The 10628-nt window shown below is 35.9% G+C and overlaps 1 protein-coding gene across 1 annotated transcript; it reads right to left on the bottom strand.

Annotated features, from left to right (window-relative positions):
* Window positions 1–642: 642 nt before the first annotated feature.
* LOC137653959 (zinc finger MYM-type protein 1-like) lies at window positions 643–1629 on the bottom strand. The gene is made up of 2 exons (XM_068387593.1): window positions 1446–1629; window positions 643–1142 (listed from the first exon to the last, which is right to left on the bottom strand). Exons 1-2 carry the CDS (start codon window positions 1627–1629, stop codon window positions 643–645), a joined length of 684 nt encoding a protein of 227 aa, XP_068243694.1.
* Between the last annotated feature and the right edge of the window lie 8999 nt (window positions 1630–10628).

The following is a 10628-nucleotide window of genomic DNA, read 5'->3' on the forward strand; positions in this document are numbered from 1 at the left end:
AGCTCTCTCTTTAACATTTGTAAAAAAAAACTCCTGAAACTTATTATTTCTTAATTCTCTCAAACTTTGTAGCACTCCATCCACAATTCTGCAGGAGGCAGCCAAATAAAAGTCTTTCTGTTGTAGGGTATTAGAGGCATAGGCAGTTTCTTGAAAAACTGGGGTGGCAATCTCAAGACAAACAAGAAATTCAAAGTTAATACTTTTGCAGCAATATTGAGGCTTCCCCTGCTGATGCATCAGGAGGACGTTTATGCACTATCGCTTCTAAAAATTGCTTCAGAGCTGGGATGACCTTCCTAGTGGTTCTAGGAGCTGACTCTCTGCAAGACCATCTTGTGTCTGATAGCTTCTTAAGTTCAAGTGGGTGGTCTTCTGGATACATTGCTTTCTGGATCTCTGTGAAAGCAGCATGCCGTTTTGAAGAGTTAGCAATAAAAGCATACAGTTTCTCTACCAAACTGTAAAAAGTTACAAACTGAGTACTTGATTTTGCACTTTCGACTAATGCTAGATTTAGGCTATATGCATGGCAGTGTACATAGAGTGCCTTTGGGTTCTGTCTTTGGAGTCTGGACTGTAATCCATTGTATATTCCTTTCATATTTGCTGCCCCATCATATCCTTGTCCACATATATCATCTATGTCCAGGTTAATACTTGTATGAAACGTTCTTTTATTTTGAAGTCATGTACATATCTCACAACAAAGGAGACCTGTTCTGTATGTGATACATCAGATGTTTCATCTATGAGGATGGAAAAGATCTTGCTCTTGTGAATTTCTTCTAATATCACTCTTCTAACTGAAATGGCCAAAGCCTTGATCAGGTCATTCTGAGTCCTATTTGAAAGCAATGACACTTGGAGTCTTTCCAGTATTTCTTGTTTTTCTTTAATTACATCAAGGTGCAATTTAACTACACTGTTATACTTGCTAAACATTTCTACATTTCCTCGATTTTCACTGATAGAACTTTCTTGGTCGCCACTAAATGGCAAACCTCGTCTTGCCAAGTATAGAGTGATGGAGATCAACCTACATAAAATTTCTCTGTTTCTCTGCTTCTCTTTGTCTCTAGCAGCTTGTACTTCCTGATTAGCTGTTTCTAAAGCAATATCTAATGCTTGACTTTGGAACCCTTTCCATCAAACCATACCAACCATGTGAGATTCTGAACTAGCATGCTCCTTTTTTTTCTCTAAAGCTGTCCTCCAACGGCTTATGCCTTCTGATTTCAAATCTACTTGTCCCCTGTGCTTTTCCTCATTCAAAAAACAGACGACAGCTGAAGCAGAACATGACATCTTTCTAAGGTGAATACTCCAACCAAGAGTTCTTTCATACCATTTCTTCTGAAACGAGCATCTCTCTACATTCTTGGGATATGAAATTACTGGTTAACATGGGCCATAATTATTGTAGAGTCTGATGAAAGACTCACTTATACATATCTTATAATTAACAACATGGGTAGGGTCATTTGGATACTGTAATTCATGTAGCATGGAAAAGGGCTCTTCAACATCGGGCACTTCTGTTCTTGCTTCAGTCTGGGGCTCCTGTGGAGCAACTTGTTCTAGGTTATTTAAACTGTCCTCTTCATTTGGCTCATCGTCTGCTTCCATATTTTTAGCTTCTGACTCTTCACTCAGCTGAGCTTGCCTTGGCCCCAGTGTTACCAGACAGTGAGACAAATAGTCAGCTGATCTTGGGTGACCCAGTGTTGCCAAGATATAATATCTATTTCTACAAGCTCCTGTTTATTATTATTATTATTATTATTATTATTATTATTATTATTATTATTATCATTATTATTATTATTATTATTATTATTATTATTATTATTATTATTATTATTGACACAGATAGGCGGCATATAATGCATCCCTCTCAAAAGGGCACTTTTAATACAGTAGCAAAAGGGGCAGGTGCTTGGGCACCCCTAGTACCCCCCCCCCCCCCCCCTTTGGTGTGCGACAGACGATGAGGAAAAGACCTGTGACAGGCCTTTTCCTCATCGTCCGTCGCACACCAAAGGCTTTCTTAATTAACATTCGTGGCAAAGAAGACTTGGTCTCCATTGATTGCATAAAAACTGCATATTTCCTGCAAGATGACTCGCCTATAGTTCGTCTTTCTATGTCAGAGGAGCCTATTTCACATGTATGTCTTTTTTAAGGGAGAACAGTGTACCACGTGTTTCATATATGGTCGTACAGTGTAATGGTAGTGTTTTTTTTTATTATTATTATTTCTCGCTCTCTCCTGCACTGATAATTGAAAACCTATTTAAGCTTGTCATCGGATGTTTCATATAGTTTGAATTTTTGTAACATTTTTGCTCTCAACTGCTTGTATAAAAACTCGTTATATGTTGAATAAACTTAACTTGATTACACCTCACCTCTGTAACTCTGTTAGAACTTAACATATACGTTCAGGGCCGGATTTAGGTTTGTGGAGGCCCACCCTCCTTGAGGCGGGTGGTGAGCGAAGCAAGCCTCACCGGGGGACCCTGTAAGCTCCACCGACGGGAAATCATCATTGCCGGTCCTGCTAGTAATAGTCCATGGGAAATAGGCCAAAAAAGGTTATTTCGTCAAACAAATTGCAATATTTTGTTTTATTGCATGAATATATTATATGGACTCTTAGGAACACCATATCCAAAATGGGACAAATTCGGCCATTTTGAAGTTGTGAAAATCACACTTTTAACGTTTTCGGAGGGTACATTTTTCCATATTTTCCCGTTTTTCTCCAAAACGGTTCATCGCACGGGTAAGAGGTATTGGCACACAAACGATATAAAATTAAATTCTACACATGTTTGTCTCCATAGGTATTTACCCTAAAATGGAAAGTTTTTGCGCAAACAAGCCCGGAATTGGAATACACACATTTTGGAGAAACTGAAAAAATCGACTTTGTACTCACATTTACCTAAATATCTCCTTAACTACTAACTTTACGGTAAAATGCCATAGAATTGCTCCTTTAGAATGAAGATTTTTCTTTATTTTGACGTATTTACTTTCCATTATATCTTGATATTTTTGCAAAAGAAACACACACACAAAAATAGACATAATTTTAATTCATGGAAAACAGATGAAAATAGAAAGTTCAGTTAAACAAATTACAATAGTTTATTCTATCCACGAATGTGTCATTAAATAATATGACATATTCGGCCATTTTGAGTTTGCGTAATTCCGTATTAAAAATGGCGGCCGTTCTCATTGTGTGAATGGAAGTATCCTCTAAAATTTCCACTTTTAAATATATATATATATATATATATATATATATATATATATATATATATGTATGTATGTATATATGTATATATATATATATATATATATATACATATATATATATATATATATATATATATATATATATATTACTCAAAAAAGCATGGTCTCCAGGAATTTACTGCAGACATCAGTTTTCACCCGTGACCTCTGTGGGCCCCTGGTTGAAATGAAGGCTGCACTTAATATTTCAAGAAGAAAATTACCTTTGCAATTTTCTTGGGTTTTTTCAATGGTTGTAATATATGCAAGATTAACTAAAATGAAAAACGATCAAATTATTGATTAGCTCTTGACGGTGTTTGAAAATAACAGAAATAAAAAAATACAATCATTGTTGCTCAAAATACATGCACAAACTAAATTAATCATGTTAAGTGTCTTCGTCTATTAATATGTTAACACAAGTGCTAGTTTGACACTCCTCACAAAAATCTGTACAATATAACCTGTGTTTTTGGCATGAGCAGTGCTGAGTGTCACAAAAGCCTTTGCATTTGCATCTGATTACTCTCAGCAAGGCATCAGGCGCAGGGCTGTTGTCCATCGTGCAAGGAATTAAGTTTCTTCCATTTCTCTTCCAGCCCCAATCGTCAGGTTTAATATCACTGTTACCTAGCCAGAATTGTGTTTGATAATAAACCCGGAATGAGTGATATTTTGCTGCATCACTAATAGGTGGCAGGTCTTTCACATCAACACTTCTCAAACTCTTGATGACTTTGCCCTGAAACTTTTTCTTTCTCAGGTCATCAAGAGTTGCACAATCACTGTTAGAGCTGTACATCTGAATAATTGCTCGTTCTCCTGCTATTTTTATTTCCTCGTGAGTTGAGCTGGGAGACAAGAATGGCACAGCACACTCGCAGAGAACACTTTGTTTTTTCAGTACAGCTCCCTTTCCTATTTTGTTTAACCTTGACGTGGTGTCACATCCACACAGAGCATGCATAAATGGCAAACACCTGCAGCATTCTTCACCGAGTCGTGCACTAATTTCTCCAATGTTCCAAATGGGATGCTTCATATTGGATTTCTGTGATACCATGAACAGGGGCTGACTGGTAGACTTCATGTGATGACAGAGAAGCACCAAAATGTCAGTATCCTCTGCTATAACGTATGTTACCTTGCTAACTGCCATGTTAACTGCCTCTTGCACTATTAGAAAATCTGCATCTCCCTCTGCATGCTTTGTAGATACACCATGCTCCTTCAGAGTTTCCGACACAAAAGTTGATAAATCTCTGATTGTTTTTATGGTTTGCTAGAAATGCCTCCTTAGCTCCAAAGGTAAAGACTTTAGTGCGTGTCAGGTGAGTCATATTTTGTCGATGCAGTATTGCTATATCCATCGAAGATAACAATAGGATAGCTATTTCTCTTGACAAGAACAACATATTTGGATGCAATATCTTCATATGTTTCTCCTGCAATCCATTTGATGCGTTGAAGCAAGGATCCACCATCAAAAACAGAACATTCAGCATCAGGGATTGACTCAGCTTGACTTATAGTGGATTTTGATATGGCATCTGCAAGCTGAGATTTGGTGGCACTTCGAGGAAGTTCATTGCTTGTGAACAGTGATGGTGGGTATACAGAGAGCTCAAACCTCATGATTTCACTTAAGCTGATTTCAGCATTACTGGCTATCACAAGTAACTGCTGAAATAGAGCTTGAGGATCTACCTGCACTTCAACTCCATCTGTTACTATCTTCTGACCCATTGTCTTGATTTGGTGTTTCTTTCTGAAGATATAGTTTGCTGCATTTTGCTCTTCCATCATTTTGTTTATATTGTTCCCAAAATCTTTGGCAAGGTGAGCATTTGACTGTGGTGCGGATAATCCTGAAATAATGTTGTACAAATACTCATTTTCTGTGAAAGGACTATGTTGTTCTAGGTACTGGAAAATCTTTGAAGTATCCTCCTGATCTCTCACCCTTCTGGATTCAGTCAAGTCTTTGTTTCTTTCAGTGCCAGTCTTCTCCTGGACACTCTTTACTTCATTACTTATCTGAGCAAAGACTGGCATGGCTTGTAACCATTTTGTTCGTTGAATTTCCTCCATACCTTGTCCATGTGTTAAGCCTCCTGTTGACTTTATGGATTTCATTAACACCTGCTCAATAACAAGATCTGGTGCTAACCCAGCCCAGTATCTGTCTAATCTCCAATGAAGAACAAACCAGACTCAATAAGTTGGTCATAGAGTTTCTCATTCGTTTTCTGTAGGTCCACCATGTCCTGGAGGAATAGATGTGCTGATTTTGTGTAGTTATTGTGTCCAGAGGCAGCAATAAATGGAAGCATTCTTTGTAGTGCCCTGAAGTACAATGTTGGCTGGCTGGTTCTTTGACCTCTGAGTGCAGATCACAGGATATCCATCATCTCCATGTACTGAACCCAAAATTTTCCAATTTGGGCTCTGTTGTAGCTGATCCTGAATATCTCTGAGCCTCTCTTCAACTGCCAATATGTCCTAGTCTTCAGTTTCCACTTATTTTTCTGTTGATCGAAGAACTTTGTCAAACTTCTGTACTGCTCCATCTATTGAATTCTGAGTGACCTGATGATCTGATGCTTTCTTGACCACTGATACATTCAAAGCAGCATCAACTAAGAAGTGGCCACGTACTGCTCGCTCATATGCCTTTCCAGTCAGCATATGGTTGACAGTGTTGGGCCCATACACAAGGTCCAGTAGTGTTCTCAGTCCACTATCTTTCATGATGTGACCCATAGTGTCCAGGAAGCTCATTAAGGTATGGAATGGCCCTAGGATGAGAACAATATGTTTGAGTTGGTTTTCATGGCTGATGATAGGCCTTGCCTTGAGCCACAAGGGTTGATCAAATGTGATGACAGGCGATATGTTGTATTTCATGCACTCGTCATCTACAAACATCAGGGTAGTAAAGATACAGCTTAAATTGTTTGGATCCAAGTCAACCATTGGTAAGAAGTGGAAGGATGCTTTTCCTAATTGGCTACCTCGGGTAATGGTCTGCATAAAGCCGGACCATCCTGGCCTGTTGTATTTATAAGGAAATTAAATCTTCCAAAGGGTATCAAGATGTTCTCTGATGTCATCATGGACAATGGTCGATACTGTTTTGTAGTTCAACATGTCTCCCACTTTTCCAAGTTTTCTATACCTTTTTAATGCAATACTTTTTGGCTTGGTCTTAAAATATTCTGAATTTCGAATGACTGTTTGAGATGTGGCTACTGGTGGTGTGACTGCACACATCAGACCCATGCCATGATAAGTGTCCTTTCCAGTAATTGTTACTGTATTGTGGTCAACATTATCCGCAATGAAGTGGCAGAAGCTTGCTTCGTGCTAACAGAATATTCTGTTATCGGCCATGCAGGCATTAAAAAGTGGAAATTTAAGATACGTCAGTTCAAACAGTGAGAACAGTCGCCATTTTGAATATGGAATTACTCAAATTCAAAATGGCCGAATATGTCATATTATTTACTGTGGTGTTCCAAAGAGTCCAAATGACACATTCGTGGATAGAATGAACTATTGCAATTGGTTTTACTGAACCTTCTATTTTCATTTGTTTTGCATGAATTAAAATTGTGTCTATTTGTGTGTGTGTGTTTCTTTTGCAAAATATAAAGATATAATGGAAAGTAAATACGCCAAAATAAAGAAAATTTTCACTCTAAATGAGCAATTCTATGGCATTTTACCGTAAAGTTAGTAGTTTAAGAGATATTCAGGTAAATGTGAGTACAAAGCGATTTTTTCAGTTTCTCCAAAATATGTGTATTCCAATTCCGGGCTTGTTTGCGCAAAAACTTTCCATTTTAGGGTAAATACTTATAGAAACAAACATGTGCAGAATTTAATTTTCTATCGTTTTTGTACCAATACCTCTTACCCGGACGATGAACTGTTTAGGAGAAAAACGGGAAAATATGGAAAAATGTACCCTCCGAAAACGTTAAAAGTGGGATTTTCACAACTTCAAAATGGCCGAATTTGTCCCATTTTGGATATGGTGTTTCTAAGAGTCCATATAACATGTTCATGCAATAAAACAAAATATTGCAATTTGCTTGACCTAAAAAGCTATTTCCAATGGACTAGTTGTGGACTTTTGAAGGAGAGGAAAGATCATTCGAGAGTTTTTGGGGCTTTTGGTTTCGTGTTTTGCATGTAATTATGGGGTACGGTGAAGACTTGTCTTTTTACCTTTTTTCCTTTTTTTTTAATTTTTGTGGCAGGGACCATGGATGGATTATATTAAATCTCTCTCTCTCTCTCTCTCTCTCTCTCTCTCTCTCTCTCTCTCTCTCTCTCTCTCTCTCTCTCTCTCTCTATATATATATATATATATATATATATATATATATATATATATATATATATATATATATATATATATAATCAAAGTAGTTGAATTTTTTGTCATATCTTTTTGTGGAGACGTGTAATCTCACAACATGGGGCTGATGAATTACTGTGAAATTATATATATATATATATATATATATATATATATATATATATATATATATATATATATATATATATATATGTATATATATAATTTATATATATTATAGAATATATATTTATATACATACATATATAAAGTATATATATATATATATATATATATATATATATATATATATATATATATATATATATATATGTATATATTATATATGTATGTACACACTTTCATGTGCATGCATACATATACACGCGCACAGACACACACAGACACACACACACACACACATATATATATATATATATATATATATATATATATATATATATATATATATATATATATATATTTCTGTATGTATCTATACAACGTTTTTTTCCATTGTTAACTATGATCTCCCATCATTTCATTTTACATTTCTTCTCTCGCATCCCACATAGAAAACCAACCTCTAAAGTTTGCTAATCATAGATCTAGAATTTATAACATTCAATATATTTCTTTGCGGAGTGAATTCCACTTCAAGCAGCCTCTGTGTCAGAGACAAAAGGGCTCTGCGTCTCTGAAGCTGTCAGTTCTTTTCATTTATTTATGCGTTAAGGGAATTTCCTTCTGAAGCAATAGTGTAACACCTTTCTCATGGCTCGGTAGGATTCAATTAATACAGGAGGAATGTTCTCTCTCTCGTGATGTCTCAGTAATCCTAGTGTCGCTTCATATATTATTATTATTATTATTATAATTATCATTATTATTATTATTATTAATTGCTAAGCTACAACCCTAGTTGGAAAACCAGAATGCTATAAGCCCAGGGGCTCGAACATTGAAAATAGCCCAGTGAGGAAAGGAAACAAGGAAAAATAACATATTTTAAGAACAGTTACATCATTAAAATAATAATGATGGTAATTATTATTTTTATTATTATTATTATTATTATTATTATTATTATTATTTTTATTATTATTATTACTACTTGCTAAGCTACAACTGTAGTTAGAAAAGCAGGATGCTATAAGCCCACGGGCCCCAACATGGAAAATTTCCCAGTGATGAAAGGAAACCAGGAAAAATAAAATATCTTAAGAACAGTAACATCACTAAGATAACTATTTCCTATATAAACTATAAAAACTTTAACAAAACAAGAGGAAGAGAAATAAGATAGAATAGTGTGCCCAAGTGTACTCTCAAGCAAGAGAACTCGTAATTAAATTCAAAGGTTTAAAGGTCACTCATGAATGGCAGAGGCAATGGACAGTGACAGTGCCCCTGAGACTGACCATATACAGATTTGATCAGCGCCCAAGCCGCCTCTCCACCCAAGCTAGAGCCAAGGGTGGCGAGGCATTGGCTGTTAGTGACTCAACAGGTAGACCTATAGTCTCCCCGAAACCCCCCATCATTAGCTCAAACCTGGTCCTCCAATTACATCAGGATATCTAAGAAGCTTCCAAAGACATACCTCTCGCATGTAATTGTTCCAGTCAACCGTTGTGTTTTTATTTATTCCAAGTTCTCTCCCGCATTATTTTATTGAAGTCAGCTCATACGCCCATGAATAAACGAAGAGTTATATCCTCAAAAGGCAGCCTTGATATAACAAGCCAAATATTCGTTCGTACTCCTTTTTCTTCTACAGTCCCTTTTAGAACAACGCCACCCATTCACGTTTCCTCCTAGATTCATTGAGTGCCCATTTGCACATTTCCACTGTTGGAGCCCTTGGGCTCATAGCATCTTGCTTTACCAACTAGGGTTGTAGCTCGGCTAGTAATAATGATAATAATAACAATGCATGATTCCAACCTCTTTTAACCATTTTATGCATTTCTCTTCGTTGTCAAGTTTTCGAATGAGTGTCTTTAAATTATCCATTTATGGGCTTGTTTTATCTGAAAAGAAAAATAGAAAAACTGTTCAGAAATGAAATTTAAAAAATGTGGAAAAAATAATAATGTTAATATCACGAAATTAGTGGTGGGGGCAATAACAGGAAAGTACCAAATGTATTTATCGATTATTCTTCAGAAGGGTTGGGGGGGGGGGGGGAAGCAATTGCCTCCCTCTTCAAGTATGTCGACTCACCTGAAGAGGGAGACAGTTGGCCCCGATAATTTTGGGAAGAGTAGTGATAAATGTATTCCCCTCAGTAAACCTATCCTGAAATATTGAGGCCCTTGACATGACAAATATATATATATATATATATATATATATATATATATATATATATATATATATATATTCAAATAAGCCACATATTCTTGATACAATAATGTCTGGATTCTCTTAACGACCTCGGGATCAGAGCCCCAGGCGAAATCACGCATAGACAAGAGCTTGTGACCGGCCGGGAGTCGAATCCTTGTCTGGGAAGCTTGTATAAACAGTAACTTACCCGGCTGGTCACAAGCTCTAGTCTTTGTGTGATTTCGCCTGGGGCTCTGATCCCGAGGTCATTAAGAGAATCCAGACATTGATGTATAAAAATTTATGGCTTATTTGAATATGAAAATCATGTCTAAATCTGTAAAATTTATCATATATATATATATATATATATATATATATATATATATATTATATATATATATATATATATATATATATATTTATATATATACATATATATGTATATATATATATATATATATGTATAATATATATATATATATATATATATATATAAATATATATATATAATGTTGTTACTACTACTACTACTACTACTACTACTACTACTACTACTACCACTGTGAAAGACCTAAGGGTTTCTCCCTTACCAAAGGGCTCATCAGGTGGGTTTGGC

The sequence above is a fragment of the Palaemon carinicauda genome, chromosome 15 (assembly GCF_036898095.1).
Source record: "Palaemon carinicauda isolate YSFRI2023 chromosome 15, ASM3689809v2, whole genome shotgun sequence".
NCBI classification, from domain to species: domain Eukaryota; kingdom Metazoa; phylum Arthropoda; class Malacostraca; order Decapoda; family Palaemonidae; genus Palaemon; species Palaemon carinicauda.